The sequence below is a fragment of the Enhydra lutris genome, unplaced genomic scaffold (genome assembly GCF_002288905.1).
Source record: "Enhydra lutris kenyoni isolate GAN:26980312 unplaced genomic scaffold, ASM228890v2 scaffoldscaffold39, whole genome shotgun sequence".
Taxonomy (NCBI): domain Eukaryota; kingdom Metazoa; phylum Chordata; class Mammalia; order Carnivora; family Mustelidae; genus Enhydra; species Enhydra lutris.
In genome coordinates this window covers 28,464,126-28,491,042 of record NW_019154123.1, presented here as the reverse complement: position 1 = coordinate 28,491,042, position 26,917 = coordinate 28,464,126, and the positions used below count along the sequence as shown (strand labels likewise).

The following is a 26,917-nucleotide window of genomic DNA, read 5'->3' as shown; positions in this document are numbered from 1 at the left end:
CCAGAGATTTAAAAAAAAAAAAAAAAAGGAATGAACTCATTATTTGGAAGTCTTGGTGAAAAAAACCCAATTGCTATAGATTCTACAAATACTTAAACAAGGTTTTAGTGAGCTGATCTTTTGACAAATTGATGAACTGCTATTAATCAGTGTTCAATGATTTAATGTTTAGCAAATTGAAAGACGTTTAAACAGTATTTATCCTTTGATAAATGTCCTTTGCTCAGATGACACCTCCTCCGTGAGTTTGCCCAGGTTGAATCACTTGCTTCCCCCCAAATGCCCTCTTCTTCCTCTGAAGTCCCACAGCATTCGCTCTGCACTTTCCTCAGGCGATATCATTTTCTACCACATGTTTGTTACAGGTTTTTAGATGGGTCTTGGCTTCCTTGCAGGACCACAAGATGCCCAAGAGCAAAGTTTTATTTGTCTTTGCTTGCCTGATAATGTGGTGCCCATGGTAGGTCCTTAGTATGTATCTGAACAGAGGAGAGGAGAGGAGAGAGACCAAGAATTCTAACCAAGGAAAGAATCAAGTAACCAAAACGTCTGCTTCTTTCCAGTGTGCAAAGTGAAAGAGGTTTTTACCTGCCCATGCTTTGAGTTTAGGCTGCAAATTTCTGCTGTTTCAACATTGTGTTCTCTTGGGCCATTTCCTTTGAGATGAACTTCTGCCAGTTTCTACCTTCAGGCTCAGCGTGTGGTGCCGAGGAAGCAAAGTCAGAAAAAAAATGATGAGACCTTTTCCCTACCCTGACAGCGGCTCCCAGTGTCATACAGACAGCGGCAGAGGAGTGCTTGGATGGGGAGCAGAAGCCCAACCAACCCCTATCAGGATGCTACACGGAAAAGCCATGGGTTCCCAAGGCTGCTGACAGCTGAGACAAGACAAGAGGCCTCTGGTTGGCTTTTAAAGTCACCAGATTTAGCAAATAAAAATAGAGGACACCTGGAGGAATTTGAATTCCAGATAAGTGCCGAATATTTCTTTTCTTTTAAAGTTTATTTATTATGTATGTATTTATTCATTTATTTAACAGAGAGCAAGAGATCACAAGTAGGGGCGCCTGGGTGGCTCAGTGGGTTAAGCCTCTGCCTTTGGCTCAGGTCGTGATCCCAGGGTCCTGGGATCAAGCCCCGCATCGGGCTCTCTGCTCAGCAGGGAGCCTGCTTTCCCTCCTCTGTCTCTCTCTCTGCCTGCCTCTCTGCCTACTTGTGATCTCTCTCTCTGTCAAATAAATAAATAAAATCTTAAAAAAAAAAGAGAGAGAGATCACAAGTAGGCAGAGAGGCAGGCAGAGAGAGAGGGGGAAGCAGGCTCCCTGTTGAGTAGAGAGCCCGATGCAGGGCTCGATCCTAGGACCCTGGGATCACGACCTGAGCCGAAGGCAGAGGCTTAACCCACTGAGCCACCCAGGCACCCCATTGTGCCGAATAATTCTTCAACATAATTATTATCTCAGGCAACATTGGAGGGGCATACTTAAACCAAAAAATGATTCATTTATCTGAAATTCAAATTTCACTGGGCATCCTGTGTTTTCTCTGGCAAGCCAGACATGGGCCAGGGATTGTGTAGTTATTGGTGGTTATAATTAATAGGCAGAGTAAGAGGGATTTATTCTCAGAGGTGGGGAGGGAAGCAGAGAGGAGCTCGTCCAGACCCTGACTTAGCCTTCCGGACAGGCTGAAAAATAAACAAGCCTGAAAAATAAAACATCTACCTGTGTCTCCAGTCTCTCCAGGCAAGCCAGCCACTGCCACCGCTCATGTCTGCCTTTTGAGGAGCACCCACCTGGTGATCTGTGGACATGTCTTATCCCCCCTTGAATAGATAGTGACCAAGCTTTTGAGTTAGAGATCTGGGTTCAAATCTGAATTCGGACACTTAAAGATGGGTGACTTGAACAGGTCACTTATCTGCTGAAAACATCCATTTTCCTTGCCTATGGAAAAGAAAAGCCATCATGGGGTGCCTGGGTGGCTCAGTCTTTAGGCATCTGCCTTCAGCCAGGGTCATGATCCTAGGGTCCTGGGATCGAGCCGCCCGTCAGGCTTCTTGCTCAGCGGGAGCCTGCTTCCCCCTCTCCCTCTGTGAGCTGCTCCCCCTGCTTATGCTCTCTCTCTCTCGCTGTGTCAAATAAATAAATAAAATATCTTTTAAAATGAAAGCCATCAAGATATTATGATAAATACACGAAGTTGTGCAGGTAAAGCCCACTGCAGGTGCTCTGACCTAGGAGCACATCTCCAAGGACCCGAGGACGGGGTCCTCCGGGCTGTGGGCTGTGGAGGAAGTGCTCAGCAGATGCAGGGACACGAATGAACGGTCCAAGTGAGGAGGGTGAGCTCTTGATTCATTATCTACACTAAAGCCTCTTAAATTTTGTTCTTACTGTTAGTCATGATCTGATGGAAAGATATAAGAAAGCCTCAGTCATAATTTTCCGCCAGAGGCTACCGATAAGGCTCTGAGGGAGAGAGGCCCCATGGGCAGGGCCTGGGGGTGCTCTTGTCACTTAGCTGGTCCTGTGCTTCCTCCCGGGAGGGGCCCCTGTGGGGAAGAGCCCCAAACTCCTCATGGGGTCCCAAAAGAGGGCAGGCCACAACAGCTTGGGCCATGTGGGGACACATCCAGGTTTGGGCAGGTAGGACTGGTCCCGAGGGTCCAGCAGGTCCTCATGAGCACCCCCTGGGCAGATGTCTGGCTCCATCTTCCTTCAAGAGCTCCTTTTCTCCATCACAACCTGCAGCCCGGGGTGCCTGGGGGGCTCATTTGGTTAAGTGTCTGCCTTTGGCTCAGGTCATGATCTGAGTCCCGGGATCAAGTCCCTGCGTCGGTCTCCCTGTCAGGAGGGAGTCTGCTTCTCCCTCTGCCCCTCACCCCGCTTGTGCTCTCTCTCTCTCTCTCACGCATGCACAGGTGCTCTCTCACTCAAATAAAATTAAAAGAACAACAACAAAACCCTGTAGCTCCACCCAATGAGAACCAGGAGCAATTTCATTTGGTTGAAGCAGTAGAGGCTTTGAACAAAAATTCCCTTGCTGTCTGTTATGGACGGAACGATTTCTACCAAAATTCATAGGTTGTGACCCTAACCCCCTCCACCATGTGACAGTATCAGGAGGCGGAGCCTTCTGGAGGTAAGTAGAATTAGATGGCGTTGCAAGGGTGGGGCCTTAGTGAGCGGGTTAGTGACCTTCAGAGTCAGGGGAGAGCACGCATCATCACTATGCTCTCTGCCTTGCTGGGGTACAAGTCTGAAGTCAGCTATTGGAAGAGGGGCTCTCACCACAGGCCAGCCCTGCTGATGCCCTGATCTTGGACTTCCAGTCTCCACAACTGTGAGAAATACATTTCTGTCATTCATAAGCTACCCTGTCTGTTCATGGTATTTTGTTATCATAGCCCCATCTGACTAGGATGCTGTCCTTTCCCTAAAATATTTTCTCAGTTTACCACATCACCAAACTCCCCTCCAGACTGACCCTCCCCAAAAGCAACTAAAATTAAAGTCGGGGGCAGATCACTGAACTGGCTTTCCTTTGAAATACCAACCTCACCCTCCTTGACTCTCTCTCTTAAACAGGGAACAGAAGCTTGAGGCAAGAAGCACAGTCTCTTTTTTCAAGATCCAAAAGACTTGAGCTTCTTATTCTTGCCCTTGGCGTAGCCGACCAGCTCCTGCCAAGACGCAGCCCCTGCTGTTTGGGCAGTGCCTGTTGCTTCTCAGAGCTGAGTGTGGCGCTAAGAAGCAAGTCCTCTCCCTCCCTTTCAGCTTCCTTTGTCTTTTCATGTTCTTGGATTCCTTAAGAATGCTACTCTTTACCTGGCCAAACTTTGAAATTACAGCATGTCTGTTAGTGTCCGTGCAGAACCTGGCCTCTCTGCTTTGTGACTGCCCCCCACCGACCACCCCCACCCCCGCCAGCCACAGGGGCTCAGAGCGGGGATCCCAGCAGCTTCCCAGGTGCTGTGTGAACCCCCTCCCACCCCTTGACCCCAGCTGAGGACCAGCAGGGAAGCGGCGGCCCGGGCTTCAGAATTTGGTATTAGGACTATGAGTCCAATCTGGTCATGGGTTGATCTCTCTCTTTCTCTTTTTTTTTTTTTTTAAGATTTTATTTATTTATTTGACAGACAGAGATCATAGAGGCAGAGAGGCAGGCAGAGAGAGAGGGGGAAGCAGACTCCCTGCTGAGCAGAGAGCACGATGCGTGCTTTAACCAACTGAGCCAGCCGGCGCCCCATGGGTTGATCTCTTAAAAGGAGGATATATACTGGCAACTATTTTCCCACAATGTGGACTGTGCAGAAGAGAAAGTTTAGGGAAAGAGTGATGTCTCAGAGGTGAGACAAGGAAGAGGTGAATTTCTGCTCAAAATTTCTATAATGAACTCCTTTTGCTTAAACTACTTCACGTTTCTGTTGCTTCAAATATTTTTAAGTGTTTCCTAGTCCCAATTTTAAGACCAAATGAGTTAAAAGTTGTTTTTCACACATACACGCAACCTACAAAAAAGATTGCTTTTCTTTCATGGTTGGTTCCTAATGATATTTGCGTACTGTAGACCAGCTCAGTAATAATATTGAGAAATGGGGGAGCCTGGGTGGCTCAGTGCGTTAAGCCTCTGCCTTCAGCTCAGGTCATGATCCCAGGGTCCTGGGATCGAGCCCCACAACAGGCTCTCTGTTCAGCGGGGAGCCTGCTTCCCCCTCTCTCTCTGCCTGCCTCTCTGTCTATTTGTGATCTCTCTCTCTGTCAAATAAATAAGTAAAATCTTTAAAAAATAATAATAATATTGAGAAATGTACTGAATGTTTACTATGTTCCTGGCACTATTCTAAGCTGCTCAATGTGCCTTTCCTTTCATCCTCACAACACTTTAAAGGAGGTAGTACTCTTCTACACATTTTACAGATAAAGAAACTGAGGCACAAAGAAATCAAATATCCTCCTCAAAGTAACAGAACTAGTCAGTGGTAGTAGTGGGTTTGAACTGAAGCAGTACTGACTTACTCACTACACTACGCGCTTTCGGAACATTACCGATGCAACCTGACAAAAGACCTCCCAACAAATCTCTCACGCCCTAAAATGTTTCCTGCCCCTTGTTCCAGCAAACCAGCAAACACAGCATCGAAGTTGTCTCCACAGAGAGATAGCAGGATCAGTAAAGAGAAAACTTACGGGGCGTGCTAGTTTCCTAGGGCTGCTACAGGAAAATACCACACGGGGTGGCTTCAACAACAGCATCATCTCACTGTTCTGGAGAAGTCCGAGACCAAAGTGTGGGCAGAAAGTGGTTCCTTCTGAGAGCCGTGAGGGAGGAATCTGTTCCCTGCCTCCTTCCTAGCATATGGGGCTTGGCTGACAATCTTTGGCATTCCTTGGCTCCTACTGCATCATACCAGTTTCTGCCTTCCTCTTCACATGGTGTTCTCCCCTGTGCATGCCTATGCCCAAATACCCTCTTTTTATAAGGATACCAGTCACACTGGATTAGAGGCCCAGCTTTCTCCAGTATGGCCTCAACTAACTATACCTGCAAGACTCTATTTCCAAATAAGGTCATATTTGGAGGTCCTGGGAGTTAGGACTTCAACATATGAATTTTGGGGAAGCCACCATGCCACCCATACAACAAGGTTTTATTATTTCTTTCCTGTTGCAGTTTTTGTAGTTGATGTAATTAATGACACAGGAAAATGGTATTATGAAACAAGCTGGTTACAAGGAGGGGGTAGAGGATGACTTCAGTTCTGATAGAAAAATTTAAAAGTATATATGCAAAACATAGGATGGCTATGTACAAAAATATTGACGGGGGGCGCCTGGGTGGCTCAGTGGGTTAAGCCGTTGCCTTCGGCTCAGGTCATGATCCCAGGTCCTGGGTTCGAGCCCCACATCGGGCTTTCTGCTCAGCGGGGAGCCTGCTTCCTCCTCTCTCTCTGCCTGCTTCTCTGCCTACTTGTGATTTCTCTCTGTCAAATAAATAAATAAAATCTTTAAAAAAAAATATTGACGGTATTTACCTCTGCTCTGTGATTAAATATTCTTCCCTTTGTTTTTGTGTATTTTCCTGCTGCAATTTTTAGTGATTATATCTCCTTTTTTTCAAAGTGATAAAAAGTTTGATTCTAAGATGTGACAAACCTCAGGTGCAGCTTTTCGGCTTTGGTTTATTTATTTATTTTTTAATTTTTTAAAGACTTTGTGTATCCATTTGACAGATCACAAGTAGGCAGAGAGACAGGCAGGGGCGGGGGAAGCAGGCTCCCCGCTGAGCAGAGAGCCTGACTCGGGGCTCGATCCCAGGACCCTGAGATCATGACCTGAGCCAAAGGCAGAGGCTTAACCCACTGAGCCACCCAGGTGCCCCTCAGCTTTGGTTTAACACTCAAATTTCATTGCTACTCTGCTTCAGTAAGAATACCAACTACACTGTCCCTGAAGAAATCCCAATAAGGACACTGACCTCTCTCTTTCTCTCTCTCTTAAGATTTGTTTATTTTAAAGAGAGAGAGAGAGAGAGAGGAGTGTGTGTGTGTGTCTGTGTGTGTGTGTGAGCACAGGCAGGAGGGACAGAGGGAGACAGAGAATCTTAAGCAGACCCCATGTCCAGCATGGAGCCCAACACCTCTCCATCCCACGACCCCTAGACCATGACCCAAGCCAAAACCAAGAGTCAAAAGCCCAACCGACTGCGCCACTTAGGTACCCCAAGGACACTGACCTCTTTTAAGTGACTGCATAAATGTACGCACTAAGGGACATAGAAGGACCAACAGAAGAGATGCCTTCAGTACTAGTTCTGGCTTTGCCAGAAACTTGCTCTCAGCATATGGTTAGTTGTTTTTTGTTTTTGTTTTTCTGTATGTATTTTCCTGGTCATAAAACAGAGATTTTGCCTCTCCTCTCAGGCTTCTCAAAAATCAGTCCCAAATCGTGATCTCTTAGTTCAAGGGAGAATTACCTGGGAACTTAAAACACAACAAAACAAACAGACACTGAAGCCTGAATGCATCCCCCACGCTATCTAATCTCATTTGTCTGGGCATCCTATCTTATAACATCTTCCCAAGTATACAGTCTCTTGATCATGATGGGTGCATACAGACATCAAAAATTATCAAATTAGGACACCTAGGTGGCTCAGTCGGGTAAACGTCTGCCTTCAGCTCCGGTCATGATCCCGGGGTCCTGGGACCAAACCCCCCACCGACTCCTTGCTCAACTGAGAGCCTGCTTCTCCCTCTGTCTGTCACTCCCCCTGCTTGTGCTCTGTCTCTGACAAATAAATAAATAAAATATTTTTTAGATTTTAAATTTTTTTAGATTTAAAATTTTTTAATTTTAGTCTTTAAAATTAAAAGCCTTCCAGGTGATTCTAATGGGCATCCTAAAATGAACACTATTGAGCTGGGAAAACCTCCTGAGTTGAGCAGATGAAGAAATGGCCCTAGAAGGGAAGAAGTCGGCTTGGGCATCACGTCATGGCCAGCAGCGACACCAGCACTTAGAATCTCTAATTCCTGCCTACTGCACCAGTGTTATCGCCTGAAAACCAAAATGATAGGACATTTATAAATTTAAAAGGGGGCATTAAAATTTATGAAGGACTAGGATTGTTACTCAGAGATGTAGGGCACACAAGAGCTAAAACAGAAAACAACCCACCAGCGTTTACCTGATAGAGCCACCACTTGGAGCGGCAGTTGGGTTGTCTTGTCCATGTCTTTTCACTCTGCCCCGCCCCCGGGGTTGTGGGGCCCTGTGGGGCTAGGAAAGTGAGGAAAGCAACATGTCAGCAGCTCCCGCCCACTGTCAGCGGCCTGTTGGCTGCCTCTTTCCTTAACTCCAGACTTCATAGTTCTCACTGCTTTTTGAGTATTTCCACCTCAGATTCAACGTGTTCAAAATTGAACTCATCTCCTTCTCCAATCTATTCCTCCTTCTCAATTCCTTAACAGAGTGCCATGATTCCACCAAATACCCACACTAAAAAGAGTACCTCATGGGGCACCTAGGTGGCTCAGTGGGTTAAGCCTCTGCCTTCGGCTCAGGTCATGATCTCAGGGTCCTGGGATCGAGTCCCGCTTCGGGCTCTCTGCTCAGTGGGGAGCCTGCTTCTCCTCTCTCTGCCTGCTTCTCTGCCTACTTGTGATCTCTCTCTCTGTCAAATAAATAAATAAAATCTTAAAAAAATAAAAAGAGTACCCCACCCTCTACACACAATGACATCCATTTATCTTCGATGTCTTAAATACATCCTTCCTTTACATCTTTACAGTCACTTTTTGGTCCTGGTCATTGCCTGCCTAGGCCTCCTGACGCATCTCCCATTTTTCTATCACTGCCTTTTGCAGCTAGAGCAACCATCCAAGACCACAGATCATGCCGTGCCCCCACTTGAAAACCTTTGAACGTCTTTCCCCATGAAAAATAGGATGAAACCCAAACTCCTTAGCATGGCAGTTGATCTGGCCCCAGTTGTCCCATTTCATATCCTCTCCCACCACTCCTGCACTGTCCCCATACATACTGGGTCCACTTACACCTCTGTCTCATGTACATGCTCTTCCATGGGCCTACAACAGTGAATCTACCCTTACTAACTCGAATTTGTTTTCTAAGACTGTTTAAATATCACTCCGGGGACACCTGGGTAGCTCAGTTGTTAAGTTTCTGCCTTCGGCTCTGGTCATGATCCCAGGATCCTGGGATTGAGCCCCACATCGGGCTCCCTGCTCAGCGGGAAGCCTGCTTCTCCCTCTCCTACTCCCCCTGCTTGTGTTCCCTCTCTTTCTGTGTCTCCCTCTGTCAAATAAATAAATATATAAGCTCTTTATAAATAAATAAATAAATAAATAAATCTCACTCCAGATTAAGTCAAATACTCCCTCTCTCCCATGCCACACTATTCCTAATACATAATTCCATGAAAATTTTTCTACTCTTTCATGGTAGTCTATTTCCATGTGCTTTCTCACTAGATTGTGAACAACTTTATTTTTTTGTAAAGGTTTTTTTTGTTTTTGTGTTTGTTTGTTTTTTTGAGAGAGAGAGGGAGAGCACGAGCAGGGGGAAAGGGAAGAGGCAGAGGGAGAGAAACCACAAGCAGATTCCCCACTGAGTGCAGAGCATGTTGTGGGGCTTGGTCTCACGACCCTGAGATCATGACCTGAGCAGAAACCAAGAGTCAGATGCCCAATCCACTGAGCCACTCAGGCACCCCTCAACCATCAAATAAAAAGACCTTTTAAATACTGTTTGAAAAATGTGGACAGGAAAGCTACACTAAAATAAACAAAGATATATGGCCTATTTCCATTACAATATGCCTCTAATTAATCTAACTTTAGATATTAGCATTTTAATAAATTACTTCAAGAAGTCTTTCTCAAGGAATATAGGACCTCAAAATTTATTCCCACTACTCAATCTTATCCCTAATTTGTTTATAAAGGAAAAGAAGCAGCAGAAATATAATTTTTTAAAAATACAATAAAATTTACTAAATATCATACAGCAGATAGACAGAATTCAATTTCCCTAAACTCTTTCTTGCATGTTTTCTTGTCTAAAACGAAACAGATGTTAAGGACTGTTAATCTACAGAGAACTCCCTAAATGAGTCTTACTTCCTAAGTCACTCATCATGAAATCCTGTATTCACGAGCTAATTAATGACAATCTCCAATTCTGAGGGGCTCTTTTAAAGAACCATATACTGAAGAGGATAGAATATGCCCTCAATAATATTTTAATGACTACATCAAATAAAATGCAAATGGTTCAGGGGGAGGTTCCAAAAAGGAAATTAGGACAGACTAGTAAAGCTCTCCCTTACAAAAAGATAAATGCAGAAATTCTACTTTTTTAAGGAAATTAAAATCCTTTGTAAAATTTGAACCTATTAAAAAAGGTTGACGTGTCAAGCAACTTTTAGCAACATGATCAACTAATTCTCTTTTAAGCTTTTGGATCACTGGACCAATTTCTTCAGCCATGCTTGCCTCTTATAACTCTTGGCAAACAACATTATCAAACATTACCATACCTAGGGTGGAGGTGATAGGAGAACAGGATCCTAGAGAATTACTATCCCCTATTCACCTTCCATTCTAAACATGGGAAATGTGGATTCCATTATTAAAAGACATGCATCTTATACGTAAATTCCATCACCAAATTCCCTACTAAGCTATACCCCCATTTTCCTTTCCAACCAATAGATATAAAAGTTGTTTTAAATGTAAGCAATCACAGGTGGTTAGTTTTAACTTTTTATTAAGAAACTAAAGCAAAACGACAGAATTTCAAAAAATTAAAATACAGAATTCTAATTTTAATTCTAAACAAATATGAAATCTACACCAAAAACTAAATCAGTTTATTAGTATTTAAGAATAAAGGGGAATGGCTAAAATGCATTCACAGTCATCATTTCTTCCTTATTAGCTTCAGATTTATATCCCTTTCCTTCATGCTTCCCTTCAACAGGATACAGAATTTCTTCCTATCTACCTTTTGTAATAGTCTGTAACCTCAGAGCAGCTTTAGTCGGCCTACGTAATTCTTTCTCTGTTCCTTCAGCAAATATGTGTGCACCTGCCTATTGGGCTCTGATGATGAGGGCATAAATATGAGTCCATCAGAGATCCTGTCCTAAGATGTTTAGAGGAGATAAGATACCAACAAATAATAAAAATAAATAAATTTATACAAGATATAAAGTAATATAGCATGAGTTAAGTATAAATATAAAAATAGGGAAATTTCAAGGAAGAAACGATCACATCCAGCTAGAGAAATTAGGGATGCTTTATGAGGGTAGTATTTGGATTGGTTATGGACTGTTCCTTCCAGGAGGGTATCAGAGGGGTCCTAATGATGATGGTGTTGATTTCCAGAAAGTAATCTTTAAAACTCTTTACATTTCTAGTTCTTCAAAACTGTTCATTTTTTTAAAAAGGTGAAAAAATATTAGTATTATAGTCTATATAAACAGTAGTTTGGGGACTTAAATCAAAAGTTAACTGTAATGCCTATTATATGGTTTAGGGCTGTTATTTTTGCAACTCTCTTTCCCAGCTCAAATCATATCTAAAAAGCAGAAGATGCCTCATCACTGAGCCATGACTTTAAGTATTCAACTGGGCAAAACCTACTTGCTTTAGGTGCTTTATAAAATCTATACCTAAACTTATATAAGAATGAAGATGAAATAAATGGCTTTTAATATTCAAGTCAGATAATGAAAAAAAAATGGTTAACTATGAAATAATATATTAACCACAGAACTCCTTGTATGAAAAGTTTTAATGAATTATGAGCCATTGGCCATTACAGACTTTCAGCCTCAATTTTTCTTTCCTATGTAGAACCAGATAATTAAAACAGACTATCTCAAGTATGACAGAAGACCATAGTATGAATAATAGTATTGTTTGTTTACACATCTGCATGCTTTGCTGAAGTTAAGAACCAAAGAGAATGCTCCCAGTTTCCCAAGTCAACAAGATAAACTCAATTACACATTTTTCTTTCCTGATCATAGTTCTAGCTAAAATACAACCAATACTACTTTGCCTTTCAATAGCACATTTTATCCATCATACAAGTATTTTCCTATTATTTTCTCCTTTACCTTCAATATGCTTGTGAGGTAGTGAAGGGAGGGAGCAAAGATTTTTTTTTTTTAATTTTGCAGATGAGAAGACTTAAGATGAATTTAAAACTCAAACTTAGCAGCATACTTAAGTCACCTAGGAAGTTTTAAAAAATCCTTATGATCACGTCATATCCCAGACCAACATCAGAATTTTAGGGTATGGGACCCAAGGAACAATATTTTTCAAAATGCACATGACTCCAAAGCACAGCTAAGTTTGAGAACCACTGGTCTAGATGATTTATACTTAACCTTCAGGTGCAACTATCTTCTACCTGAATGCTCTCTCAGCACCAATGAAAGAGATTCCTTTTCCTTAAACATTGTTAACAGTTTAATATTCTCTGTACAACTACTATTGGTCTCCAGTAATAAAATAATTTATCAGGTTATAAATGAAGGCTCTTCATTCCCCTGATGCTCATTCTAAGTATGAACCTTCATTTTATAAAATTTGCAAATAGCATATTAGAGAATTTAAGTCTTTGAGATAAGAATGGCTTTTTGTTCAATATTGACACAATTATTTGATTCTAGGTTCAGTGTGCAATAACCACGTGTTTCTGTTTTCTATTCAGCACCTTCAAAACTTTGTTACAAATGAGTATTAAATGAATATTACACTAATACGACAAAACGGAAATTATAAGCAAAATTCTCGGCAAAAGCTCTTGGAATTGGCTATATCACACCCTGAAAAAAAACAATAAAGTACATAAGGGGCTTTATTGATTTATCATTTATCAACCTTCATCCTAAACCTCTTTTCTTTAATTTTTAAACTTTGCCAAATTGAGTTGTTCTACACCAAGAAAAATCAATTTCTGTAGCAGCTATATTCTCTAACACTTTTAACATATAATTTCACTATGTACTATTAAATATGGTTTCCATGAGGTTTCTTCTTGACATGTATATTGAAAAGATCATTAACAGAGTTTACCTTTAAGCAACGTACCAAATACGCAATAAAAATTTGTGAACCTGTCAGGTGGCAAAAATAAATCTTTGCTCATCACTGAAATCCCGTTTCATAAAAGTATTGATAATCTTAACTCTTGAGGAGCAAGCCAAAAACCCCAGCCAGCTGCTTATTGTCCCTAACTTGATTAGATTTAAAACAAAATTACACACAGCAGTAAGCTGAAAGGCAAAGAACCATCTGCCTTAGCCAAGTCTTATCACAAAGATGTATCTGAAACCATACAGTTATACTTTCATACAGAAAGATGTTTGTTTCTCTTACAACAAAAGAAAATCTCAGCTCGTGTATGTTAGACTGTTAATTCAAGAATATTAGTGAAATCGGATTTATGAGTCAAAAACTAAGAACAGGATCAATGTCAAGCTCTTCTACAAGGAAATCTTCAAAATATTGCCAACCTGAAGTTTTCAGCACAAGGTATTTTATTTCAAGTCCCATGGGGGCAATTATCTATAATGAGATTAAGAACATTCTTAACCTGGGTTCAGGCTGGCACTGTTTCAGATGGTTAAGTAAACATTTCTTGATAACCCCAACGAAGAGTTTGAGGCTTAGATTTGTTGCCATGATGTAAACAATATAAAATTAAAAAAAAAAAATTGTAGTATCTACAGCATTATAAAGTTACAAAATAAAAGGACCATTAATTCTTTTCTGAAGGTCTGTGACTAACAGCTTTCATATTTGAGGCTATAAGAGCAAATGGCAATGTTCTGTATTAATATGAGATACTTTCTCAAAGGGCCAAAAAATAAAACTGACACTGTAAGGTGCACATTATTATTATTACTACTGACATATGTATGATTAGAAATAGATTTGCCTTCCCTCAATCTTAAACCAGGAGATCGAGGGGTCTATACAATAATTTTGATTGTTAAAAGAAAAAATACTAGACTGTAACAGCTATGGAAACTATAAACCAAATTAATGTAAAAATGAGCCAATACAACACATCTCCTCTTAAAATCCTCTTCTTTGTAGTTACCTAATTTTCCCTAAATGTTACTGTAATTTTGTACCATGTAGTGGTTTTTAAGAAATTGAACTAGAACAAAGCAACCCCTTTGTCCTTTTTTTTTTTTTTAGTTTTTTTTACACACTTATTATACATACAACTTTTAAAATAGCTGCACAATTTTACATCTCACTGTTAGAGAAGTGCAGTCCAGGCAGACCATGCTTCTCAATATATTAAAAATATTAAATAAAACCCAACCAGTTTCATACTTTCTAATAGTCAAGCTGGCTGGATAAAAGGGTCTGGAGAAAAAACAGGCAGTTGTAAAACAGGATCAGTCTTTCTTCACAAACACACTACTTAAAAATCTTGCTATTTCCTTATCTTATCCCTTTTATAGCATCTCTAAAATCTCACCTTAAAAGTTGGTAATGACACATTGCTAACTTAGAGACAAAATCTGTTGCAACATGCATATGTCTACTGCCCACTCAACCAACTGCAACCCTGAGGATTTTTCTGGCCCAGTACAAAGAGGAAACACTAAGATAATCTCTGCCATAGAGTTGCTTCTCCAGTTAACAATTTCATGTGTTTTTCAGGATGTTTCTTGGGCATGCATGTATGACACTGTCACTTCATGATTCTACTTTCCACAAGTAGGTATCTCCTCCATTCTGTCTTTCATCCCAAGAAAGCCACTGTCATCCATCCAAAGGTTTTCCAAGGTAAACCAAAGTCACTTCTGTGTTGCCATATACAGCAGAAACTGCTGGATATAAGCAGACTTTTGGAAGTCCTCTAAAGGCAACGCCCAGGAACTCATATCCACGTTCAAAAGCTAAAGTCTTATCTTCCATGTCTAAGATGACGCGGATTCTTTCTCCTATCTGTAAACAAACAACAAAAGAAGGTTAGAAGGAAACTCACCACAAGGGCATAGCTAGAATAACATACAAATCAACAAGTTGAAAATATTAAGAATATATATCTTAAAAATTATCTGGAAAAATGATCAGAGAAGTTTTCTGGTCAGGGAGAAACATCTAGAAGAAACAAAATATATCAACTTCGTCACAAATGCTTATTTTGTTAAGTATTTTTTAAGATGGGATCTACATTTAATACCAAAAATTTAAATGCTCCCCCTGAATAGCTCCCAGATTTTATTTACTCTTCGTTTAAAGGTTTTTCTTAGAAAGTTTACTACTAAAATCTGTAACTTGGTACATTTCATACACACACACAAAAAAGTTATCTAAATAAACTTTTCAAATTATTCTAGTATAGTACAAAAGAATATTATTCAGCCATAAAAAAGAAATATAATTTTGATACATGCTACAACATGGATGATCCTTGAAAACATTATGATAAGTGATGAACTAAGCCAGACACAAAAAGATAAATATTATATGATTCCATTTATATGAAGCACCTGCAATATTCAAGTTGTAGAGTCAGAAAATGGAATACAGGTTGCCAGAGGTTAGAGGAAGAGACACAGATGGAAAGTTATTGTTTAATGAGCACAGAGTTTGTGTTGGGAAAGACAAAAAAGTCTTAGGTATAGATAGTTGTGATGGATACACACATTGTATTAATGCCATTGTATTGTACACTCACAATAGTTAAAACAATAAATAATGCTGTGTATATTTTATCACAATAAAAAGTTACCATAATAAAAAACACATAACATCTGAAGTTTACAAGCAGTTCTAAATATACTGTGGAACTTATATAATCATGAGGAGCCAAATCTGACTATAGATTCTGAAGATGCATAATAAGCTTATTAGTCATTTTATGGGCCACTGCTCTGAAATACCTGTTATAAAAACAGCAGCACTGATTGTTAAACTAAAGCAGAAGCACAATATATCCAGCTTTTTTCCCACACGGAAAAGTGGGAAAGCAGACAAATAAGGATATTTTTACAATTTGCATTTATAAAAGGTTGTTTCACCTATACACCTGGAGGCAGAAAGTCCTAACATTTGCAGTCAAAAATCAGAATTTAGTATTTCCCAATTATGTCAATTCCTGCTGTTGCTATTACTTTTCTTTGTTGTATTTAAACAACTTCCCTTTGCCCAACTTATAGATTAACTTGTACCCCATTTTATGGACCTAAAAACATCCTAATCACCATCACCACTATTGCCACCAACAAAACAAACAATAAAAATGAAAAATGAATATTTTGCTGGGTATTCATTTTGTAGTTTATTTGTATTATCTCATTTAATTCTCCCCCATCTATCCTAATATTTGTCCCTATTTTACATAAGATGGAAACTAAGATGACAGAACCATTCCTGGTGAAATTTGCAAGTCTGCTTCACCACTGATTGATTGAGTGTACAGCACACACACAACACAGGGAGCAGAAAGCAGAAGTCTCACTAGCTTTAGGTGTCAGAGGGCAAAACTTGGGAGATGGCAGAGCACCTGGAAACTTAGAGGAGGAACTCCATAAGCAAACGGAACCACAAAGAAGATGAGCCCCAAATCCCAGAATAAACTGCCCAAATCATTGTGTGATCACTGTCTTACATAGACAAAGAGGAAATCCCCACAGAATCAGGCTGGAAAAGTAACGGGTAGAAGTCAAACCCCCCATCCCCCAACCAAAACAAACAAACAAACAAACAAACCTAAACAAAGACCTAGCTGTTATACACCATGGTGGAGACAGAGTTTAGTCTGAAGACTGCAGGCAGCTTAACTGCCTACTAGAACATCTATACTTGTCGGAAAAACAAAGTAATTTCTAAAAACAAAACATTCCAGTATTACTACTACATATTATCTATAATTTCCAATTTTCACTTTAAATAATTGACTGGATGGGACACCTGGGGGGCTTAGTTGGTTAAGCATCTGCCTTTGGCTCAGGTCATGATCCCAGCATCCTGGGATTAAGTCCCACATCCAGCTCCTTACTCAGCAGGGTGCCTGCTTCTCCCTCTGCCTACTCTGGCTGTAGCTCTCTGTGCTCTGCTCTCTGACAAATAAATAAAAATCTTTTTTAAAAAAATAAAATAAGGGCGCCTGGGTGGCTCAGTGGGTTAAAGCCTCTACCTTCAGCTCAGGTCATGATCTCAGGGTCCTGGGATCGAGCCTCACATCGGGCTCTCTGCTCAGCAGGGAGCCTGCTTTCTCCTCTCTCTCTGCCTGCCTCTCTGCCTACTTGTGATTTCTGTCTGTCAAATAAATAAATAAAATTAAAAAAATAAATAAATAAAATAAAATCTTTAAAAAAAATATATATAAAAAAAATTTCAAAAATAAAAAAATAAAACTGACCGGATAGGAAAAGAAACAGGAAAGTACAATCCATACTCTGAGGGAAAAAAGCAGTCAATAGAAACTGATTTGGCAGACAAAGAATTCAAAGTAGTTATTATAAATATGTGCAAAGAATTAAAGCAAAATCTAAACTGATAAATGGACAGAGATTCTCAGTAGAGAAATGGAAACTACAAAAAAGAACCAAACAAAAATTTTAGAGCTCTAGAGTAAAATAACCAAAATTCACTAGACTGGCTTAGTAGAAAAATCGATACGGTAAGGAGAATGAATCTATGAACTTGAAGATGGAGTAACAGAAATTATCTAATCCAAAAAACAAAGAGAAAAAAGATTTTTTTAAACAAGAATACAGCTTCAGTGATAGAAAGACAATGACAACATCAAGCAGCCCAACAACTACATTAAATGTAAATGGGTTAAACATTCAGATCAAAAGACAGAGATTATGAGATTGGGCTAGATTAAAAAGACCCAATTATATGCCCTCTAGGAGACACATTTTAAACACAAAGACAGATTGAAAGTAAAAGAATAGAGAAAAAGAGATACCTTGCAATAGTAAGCATAAGAAAGTTGAAGTTGCTATATTAACACTAGACAAAATAGACTTAAAAACAAAAAGTAATGAAATCTCCAACTATACTTGCTAATTTACCTAGTCCTTCTTTCAGTTCTGTGTTTGTTTCATGTGTTTTGGAGTTCTGTTATTAGGTGCATATATGTTTACACAGTTGTTGTATCTCCCTATATGATTAATTCTTTTATCATTATGAAATGACTCTAATAATATTCCTTATCTTTAAGTCTATAAATCCTTAAAACTTCCAATTTCTTGTCAGATTACTGTGTTTTAAATTCAGCTGATTCTATGGCAATCATATGGCTTTTTACAAATAAGAATATAATTTTGACCCCAGAATCAAGTGAGTATGGCATAAGGCTAGGATGAAAAGAATAGGGGTGCCTGGGTGGCTCAGTGGGTTAAGTCTCTGCATTTGGGTCAGGTCATGATCCCAGGGTCCTGGGATCGAGCCCCACATCGGGCTCTCTGCTTGGCAGGGAGCCTGCTTCCTCCTCTCTCTCTGCCTGCCTCTCTGCCTACTTGTGATCTTTGTCTGTTAAATAAATAAGTAAAATCTTAAAAAAAGAAAAGAAGAGAATAAAAAAATGCAGTAGTTTGCCTGAATTTGCCTGTCTTATAGAAATCATTGACACCTCAAGAGGCTTTGAATCCAAAGATTAATGAATAGCAGAGGGTATGTGTGTGCATGTGCATGGTGCATTTATGGGAATAAGAAGTCTAGAAAAAGGAGATTTGGATGTGCAGGATATATGAAAGATGACAATCTAGATAGAGCACAAGTTGGGAAACTATGGTCATTGGGCCAAATATGCCAGCAGCCCATAAATAAGGTTTTACTGGAACACAGTTATGCTCACTCATTTATATATCATCTATGGCTGTTTTTGTACTATAAAAACAAAACTGAACAGCTATGACAGAGACCAAATGGACCGCAATTCCTGAACTATTTACTACCCACCCTGTACAGAAAAAAGTTCGCCAACTCCCAACTTAGAGCAAAGACAGATTGCTCAAGGTCAAATATGTATCAGGAAACAAATATGGAAATACTAAGAGATTATTAGAGTAGCAAAGAAAGGCCAATTACACTATTTAAGTTATCAAAAAGACATACAAAGCTACTATATAAAACTTTGTAAATTTAAAACAAATGAAGGCATGATTTGACAAAGGCCCACAACTGAGAAAATACCCAGTTTCTCACCTGATATTTTGGTGCATTGTTGCATTGTGGAAAACTGCCATTGACTTCTCCGTTATGTAGTAGATTATTGTCCACCAGATTCCAGCCCCAGCTCTGGTCATCACTACCCAGTAATGCCACATAACCTTGACACTGCATGGGGGCCCGTTTTGTGGCAATTCCAATCACTGCCACAGTGCCCAGAGGGCCTTCCCACCACACTTCCCATGCATGGCGGCCCTCACTGAAACCAATCTTGGTCCTTGCACCATCAGTACTCTGGGCAATGGGGTTTCGATGTAAAGTAAAGCCATTTTTCTTAATGTAGACATTCCTGGAGCAGTCATTAGTGCTGAAGGCATGTTGGAAAGCACGTACCTGAAAACATGAAAAACAGACCAAAGAAACAGAAATTTGATTTTTCTTAATAAACATTAAAAAGTACCCAAACTTTAGGGGCGCCTGGGTGGCTCAGTAAGCCTCCAACTTTTGATCTCAGGGTCGTGAGATTGACCCCTGGGTTGGGTTCCATGCTAGGGGTGTTGACTGCTTAGATTCTCTCTCTACCTCACCCTCTGCCCCTTCTCACCCCCTGCCACTTCTGTGTGCTATCTTAAAAAAAAAAAGTACCAAACTCTCGGCTCCATGTTTTTAAACAATAAAGTGATATATATATATACACACACACACACACACACATATATTTTTTTAAAGTCACATTGTCTCATTATTGATCAAAATTCTGAACTGTAGTATAATTTCTCCAAATCAATTTCTTAAAATATCTAAAGATATACGCAAGAATCCTTATATTTTAGAGATAATGCTGAAATGTTTATGGATGATGATATCTCAGAATTGCTTTGAAATATCTAGGACTGGCAAAGGAAAGTGGGTGGGGTAAACATGAAAATAAGACTGTCCATGAATTAACCACTGGTAAAGCTTGGTGATAGGTTTGGGAGGTTCTTTAAACTATTTTCTCTAGTCTTGTTTATATTTAATATTTTATATCAAAAAGTTAAGGGATGTATAATTTTCATGTTGGCAATACTGTCATAAAAAATATTTTAACAGAGAACTTAGTCATAGCAGCTCTAAAGTTTATGAAAAATTTTAATAACCACAAACTATGTTAGATCCTCAGCTTCCTTGCCAGTTATTACTCACGTATTGAGACAGCACCACTCTCATTTTACCAAATCAAATAACCCCATAAATAGCACCTAATTTCAAACACTAGAGTTTATAAGGAAATAGTCAATACAAACAGCTGCCATTGATAGGACAGATTAGTTGACCTGCACTAACCAGTTTTTTAAGCTTCCAAAACCCAGTACAAAAATTTCTACTCTGTACAAATAGTAAACACTTCCCATGCTTTAGTAATTTAAAGTTTTTGATTTGGGGGAGGGAGAAAAAAATAAAGTGTTTGCTTTGTATGTTTGCTGAAATTCTTTCTTTACTTTATTCAAACTACCTCAAAGCAGCCAAAGGTTGGGGCCTATTGCTTTAGTTAACCTAAGCCACCAACTCCAGAATCAAAGATTTAAGCATTAGGAGGGGCCTCAAAAAGACCTAGTGCAACACAGGGATGAGGACACAGACCTAAAACTCAACAGCTAGTTAGAGCAAGAACCCCAAAGAGAAGTCAGGTATCCCTTCATCCAGTGTTCAGTTACTATTAGCCAGTATCTCACTGCTTCACTGTTGCACTGAAGACCAGAGACAAAAAACAAACAAACAAAACCCCTGCTTGATTTAGGAGGCTATAATACTGAAATATTTCTAAATTTTTTCCTATCTGTTCCTACTTTTAAGCACATTTAAAAAATCAGAACATAATGGGGCGCCTGGGTGGCTCAGTGGGTTAAGCCGCTGCCTTCAGCTCGGGTCATGATCTCAGGGTCCTGGGATCAAGTCCCACATCGGGCTCTCTGCTTGGCAGGGAGCCTGCTTCCCTCCCTCTCTCTGCTTGCCTCTCTGTCTACTTGTGATCTCTCTCTGTCAACTTGTGATATCTCTCTGTCAAATAAATAAATATTAAAAAAAAAAAAATCAGAACATAAGATTAAATGGGGGAGTAAAATGTCCCCAAAATATTAAGTATTAAAAAACTCAAGAGGGGGGCGCCTGGGTGGCTCAGTGGGTTAAGCCTCTGCCTTCAGCTCAGGTCATGATCCCAGGGTCCTGGGATCGAGCCCCACATCGAGCCCCGCATCGGGCTCTCTGCTCCTCAGGGAGCCTGCCTCCACCTCTCTCTCTGCCTGCCTCTCTGCCTACTTGTGATCTCTGTCAAATAAATAAATAAAATCTTTAAAAAAAAAAAAAAAAAAAAAAACTCAAGAGGGTTTAACAACTAAAATATAAAATACTTTATAAAATCTTTATTATAAAAAAAAAAATTTTTTTTTTATTTGAGAGAGAGAGACAGTGAGAGAGAGCATGAGCGAGGAGAAGGTCAGAGGGAGAAGCAGACTCCCCGTGGAGCTGGGAGCCCGATGCAGGACTCAATCCCGGGACTCCAGGATCATGACCTGAGCTGAAGGCAGTTGTTTAACCAACTGAGCCACCCAGGCGCCCTATTATAAAATTTTTAACTAATACTTACCTATGTCTATTCCCCAATTCTTATAAATACTAATTGCTTTTTCTCTATGTTTCTTCTCTTTGTCACAGAGATATTGTTGACAGCCACTTCTTCAGATTTCTGACTTCTTCCTGTTACTCTGGACTGATCTTTCTTCACTGTACTCTTTTCTGGTGGCCATCCTACTTCTGCCCCCTAAAACTCTCCAGAACTCAGTCCTTAACTCTCTTCCTAATTTCTTTCCAGACCTAGTTTTCTAAAAGAGCACCTTTATTACATTTCATCCCAGTTCAATAACCACAGATGGTTCTATACTAACTACCATATTAACTGTGAATTTTTCTTCCTGGCTTTCAAAGCCCTTCAGGTATGGTTCTCCCTACTTCCCTTTCTAACTTCCCGTCATTCTCCCTGTCTGTAATATACCTGCTTTCCTTCTCAAACACATCCTATATCCTCTAAGACAGATCTAGTCTTGCCACCTCTATGAAGGTAGTCTAACTGGAACCACTCAATCCCCAATTTCTCTCTCCTAAGTTCTTATCCATCATAGTTGGCACCATACAACATTTTTTTTTTAAGATTTTATTTATTTATTTGACAGAGAGAGATCACAAGTAGATGGAGAGGCAGGCAGAGAGAGAGAGAGAGAGAGAGAGGGAAGCAGGCTCCCCGCTGAGCAGAGAGCCCGATGCAGGACTCGATCCCAGGACCCTGAGATCATGACCTGAGCCGAAGGCAGCGGCTTAACCCACTGAGCCACCCAGGCGCCCCGGCACCATACAACATTTAAGTCTGTATCCAACCCGGGATGCCTGGATGGCTTAGGAGGTTAAGCGTCTGCCTTCGGCTTAGGTCATGACCCCAGCCTCCTGGGATCAAGTCCCCCATCAGGCTCCTTCCTCAGTGGGGAGCCTGCCTCTCCCCCTGCTTGTGCATGCTCTCTCTGACAAATAAAATCTTAAAAACAAACAAACAAACAGGGTGCCTAGGTAGCTCAGTGGGTTAAATCTTTGCACAGACATTTGCACAGAGGAGTGACAAGAGCTGTGGTTTAGAAAAACTAGGCCGTAAGATGAATTGGACAGAACAGGGGTTAGTACCTATACCAGAGGTCCTTAAGACCTGAATAAATATGCAGAGGAGAGAAGAGGATGTTTAGGAGAGCTATCACAGAGAACAAATGCCATAAGTGGACAGCTGACTGGGAGTGAATGAGATGAAGAAGAAGAAAGATAAAGTCATAGGATTTCCAGGGAGCCTGTCCAGCTAAGAGGAGGATGGGAACAGGCATAGGATAGCATAAAACTCTAAAGTATTTGGAATCTCCAGTCTATTTAAGATTTGTCTTCTTTTTAAAAGTTCATATTTTAGGCTGCCTGGGTGGCTCAGTGGGTTAAAGCTTCTGCCTTTGGCTCAGGTCATGATCTCAGGGTCCTGGGATCGAGTCCCGTATCCGGCTCTCTCCTTGGCTGGAAGCCTGCTTCCCCCTCTCTCTCTCTGCCTCTCTACGACCACGTAGAATGTCTAGGACCACAGTAGAAGGTCTAGGACCACACTCCTAAGCCTGAAACATAATGGAGGGAATTAGAGAACTTGGGAGAAAATAGGGGAGAAAAACAGTTAAAAATCAGAGCCTGGAAAAGGTGAGGTGAATGTGGGGAGAAAGCAAACATCTTAGAAACTAAGCCGGTGTTAAGACAGCCGAGATGACCTAATAAAAAACAAGGTAAGAGTACTGGTCCTTTAAAAAGTACATCACGGAAGTGGGGTAGGTTAAGGAGCAGAACTTCAAAGAGAAGAGGATCTTTATGGAGGGGGGAGGTGAGGAATAAAGTCCAAACTATACAATGAAGCCGATATGCCAAGAACATCCATAGTATATCTAGTCTCAACTTACCTTTACAATTATACTCCCCACTTCTTCAATTCAATCTCCCTAAACCCTTTTATATCTCTAGCCTTTCCTCTAAGCTCCAAACTGTAACAGCTGCCTATCTGAAATCTCTCAGATGTCTCAAAAACACTGTAAATTCTACTCTACCAAAATTGAACTCAGGCTATTCCTCCTAAATCTAGCCCAGGTGATTCCCATAATTATATAATTGAGATATCTAGGAGTCATTCTTAGCACCTCCCTCTCCCCCACCCCTATTTCAAATCTATTGCCAAGTCCTGTAGATTTTACTTTCTAAATATTTCCTACATTTCTCCCCATCTCCTACACTACCCACTTTCTAACTGATCTACCCGTATTTCTAAGGTCCTCCTCCAATCTGTTCTCTATACTGAAGTCAGAAATAACCTCTTAAAAATGCAAAAAAAAAAAAAAAAAAAAAAAAAAAAATCACACCAATCTCCACACTCCTAACCCCCTCTTGCTTACAAGTCAAAATGGCTTCCCTATAGTTTGGCCTCAACCCACCTCTTTATTTTTCTCTCAAACCTGTCTCACCTTTGCTCTCCATGATCCAGCCATACTGATGTGTTTTCTACCTCTCATACTCATCAAGTTTCCTCCGGGAAGGCTCTTTTCTCTCCCCTTGGCCTTACTGTTCAGGTTTTACTTCATGCATTGTATCCTCAGAGAAAGCCTTCCTTGACCTCCCTACCTTGGTCGAATCCTCCATTACTGACATTCAGAGTACTATGTATTTCTCCTTCATAGTGTCTACCACAGATGCAATTTTATAACTGTGTGATTATTTTATTATCTATCTCGGGGCGCCTGGGTGGCTCAGTGGGTTAAGGCCTCTGCCTTCGGCTCGGGTCATGATCCCAGGGTCCTGGGATCGAGCCCCACATCGGGCTTTCTGCTTGGCGGGGAGCCTGCTTCCTCCTCTCTCTCTCTGCCTCTGCCTATTTGTGATCTCTATCTGTCAAATAAATAAATAAAATCTTTAAAATATATATATATATCTATCTCCTCACCCCCCACTAAACTATAAGCTCCAAAAAGTAAGGCATCCATACAAGTTTTGGGTCTGTTTTTATTCCACTGCATTTGCAAAACTGAGCACAGTGCCTGGCACTCACGTTTTTTAAAATAAAAACATACGCTCTACAAATCCTTTGCTTTCCTCTTGTCTTGCATTTGCTCAGGGTATTTCTTCTTAGTAAAATGTTCAAATCCTATCTTTAAAATTCAGCTCAGATATAATCCTAACCTCAAAACTTCTCCAAGCCTCCACTCAACTTGTACATTTTTCCTTTCACTGAAATTCTAATGTGTATGAACATATATATTTCTAGTATTTATAATAACTCTAACAGGAGCAATTTCTATCATGTGTTATTTCTATACATTTTTCTTCTCTCCTTGACTGAGGACTTCCTTACTAGGCTATCTGACTTCTTTTGAATTAATCTTTTTATTCTCAAGACATGCAAGAAAAGTTCTGCAACATCTGAATGAACATATGATTAATACTAGTTTACAATACCTACCATGAGTGTGGTAGAAAGACATATAAAGTGTTTAAAAACCTAAGAAACCTAAAATATCTCTGGAAGAATACAAAAAACAAGTAACATAGGGTTGCGTACAAGAAAGGAAACTAAACTGGGTGGCTGGCAGACAGGGGCAAAAGAAGACATTTTGCTGATATTATTTTGCTTCTTTTGCATGTTGGCTCACATTAACACATTACCTAACATGTGAATCTGGACTCGTGTAAATAGATACATTACAGACCAATTACAAAAAGGTCTTGTTGAAAATAAGTAAAAACAATAAGGTTTATAAAAAAATAAAAGCTAAATAAAATGTATGAAGCCTATCTGTTTTCAGGCAAAGCAGGACAAAACTGCCATGTTCTGTGCTCTACTACATAAATTACAACTAGTATCCACTAAGCATCCACCATGTACAAATATTGTCCTAGTAAATTAACATGTTATTTCACTTAATAAAAATTTGATAGTTGACATACATAATGGCAATATTCCTTATTGTATTAAACTAAAATTTCCTTTATTACATAAGAATAAATTTTACATCTATTTCACAAAGAAAAAAATTTACTTCTTACTCTGACTCCTCCTTGGCAGTCTAGTTTGAAAAGTGGTATCTACCCTTTTTAGTTATTAATGTATTTTTTTATGTTTACCACATTCTAGGGCAGGCTTCATCCTCTCTCATATATGCTCCCAGTGACTGCTGTACTGAACAGTTGTTATCTATCCAACTGAATACAAGCTCCAGGCCTTTGTTTATATTGCCTGAAGAATCTTCTCAGCCCTGCCATAACCTGTTACTTGAAATTTTCACTTGTATATGAACAAGGCAGGAATATGCCAAAGAAACTAGGAGGCAAAAAGGCAGCAAAACCGGTATCAGCACATTAGATGACAAATGGAACGGAAAAGGCATACCATCAAGGTGGAACTATGAAAAAGTTGGCAGAGAAGTAGCCAAATAGTGAGACAAGGCAGCATTAGGACAGTTAAGTGGTGCCCATGGGGGAGAAAGGGATGTTCTGTTAAAGCCTGTATCTTGAAACTTAGTAGAATCCCTACGACCACGGTAGAATGTCTAGGACCACAGTAGAAGGTCTAGGACCACACTCCTAAGCCTGAAACATAATGGAGGGAATTAGAGAACTTGGGAGACAATAGGGGAGAAAAACAGTTAAAAATCAGAGCCTGGAAAAGGTGAGGTGAATGTGGGGAGAAAGCAAACATCTTAGAAACTAAGCCGGTGTTAAGACAGCCGAGATGACCTAATAAAAAACAAGATAAGAGTACTGAAAGGTACAAAAATGGAGTGGGGGGTGGTCTGCCTTTTGGGGAGAAGACTGTGGAAAGTGGAATGAGTGATGGGAACCAGGAACTGCAAACTATCTGGTCCTTTAAAAAGTACATCACGGAAGTGGGGCAGGTTAAGGAGCAGAACTTCAAAGAGAAGAGGATCTTTATGGAGGGGGGAGGTGAGGTAAGGTATTGACTGCAGCCGCGCAAAGGCGGGATGAGGCGAGGCGTCTGAGTCAGAGCTTAGATGAGAAGCACTGAGACTGAGAGCGGCGCAGAGAAGCGGGACTGGGGGCAGTGGCGTGGCCCCGGGCTCCCTCACCTTGGCCTTGTAGCTGGGCAGGTTGCAGAGGATGTCCGTGCGTAGAGCCTCTTCTGCCAGGCTGCGGGCGCAAAGGCTCCGCCACACCTCGCTGTTCTCATCACCGTGCAGGCAGCGGTACCAGTGCTTGCACACCAGGGCGCAGCTTCGCAGCTCGGACAGCTCCAGGTAGGAGAACACCAATTCCAGCACCCGGCTAGGCAGCCGGCCCCCTGCCCCCGCAGACCCTGAGCCCGAACCGCCGACCGCGCCGCCGCCGCCGCCGCTACAGCCAGCCCCGCCGGAGGCTCCCCCAGGCCCCGGGGCTGGCGCCGCCATCGCCTCACCAGCCGGCCCAAGGGCCGCCGCTGCCGCCGCCGCTTCCCCCCGTCTCTGCTGGGGAGGCCAAGCCTCGCCTAGCGACCAGAGAACCTCGCTCACCGCCCCTTCCACAGCCAACCACGGCCCTCCACCCCTCCCGCCCCTGCCCGGGGGCGTCCGCCGCGCGCCCCGCCTCACTAAGGGCAGACGCACCGGCTGCACGGGCGTCCCCCGCCCCTCCTCC

At 41.0% G+C, this 26,917-nt stretch overlaps 1 protein-coding gene across 1 annotated transcript; it reads right to left on the bottom strand.

Annotated features, from left to right (window-relative positions):
• Window positions 1–10,773: 10,773 nt before the first annotated feature.
• Window positions 10,774–26,701, bottom strand: LOC111155048 (F-box protein 45). The gene is made up of 3 exons (XM_022515075.1): window positions 26,374–26,701; window positions 18,734–19,090; window positions 10,774–14,515 (listed from the first exon to the last, which is right to left on the bottom strand). The coding sequence occupies exons 1-3, from the start codon at window positions 26,689–26,691 to the stop codon at window positions 14,330–14,332; spliced, it is 861 nt and encodes a 286-aa protein (XP_022370783.1). The 5' UTR covers window positions 26,692–26,701; the 3' UTR covers window positions 10,774–14,329.
• Between the last annotated feature and the right edge of the window lie 216 nt (window positions 26,702–26,917).

What these genes read in the sequence shown, in the direction of transcription:
- LOC111155048 (XM_022515075.1), bottom strand. Translation starts at nt 26,691, where the DNA reads ATGGCGGCGCCAGCCCCGGGGCCTGGGGGAGCCTCCGGCGGGGCTGGC. An exon ending in TGCCCAGCTACAAGGCCAAG is followed by an intron (nt 19,091 to 26,373) that starts GTGAGGGAGCCC and finishes TCATGTTTTCAG; the next exon opens with GTACGTGCTTTCCAACATGC. An exon ending in ACAATGCACCAAAATATCAG is followed by an intron (nt 14,516 to 18,733) that starts GTGAGAAACTGG and finishes GTTTGTTTACAG; the next exon opens with ATAGGAGAAAGAATCCGCGT.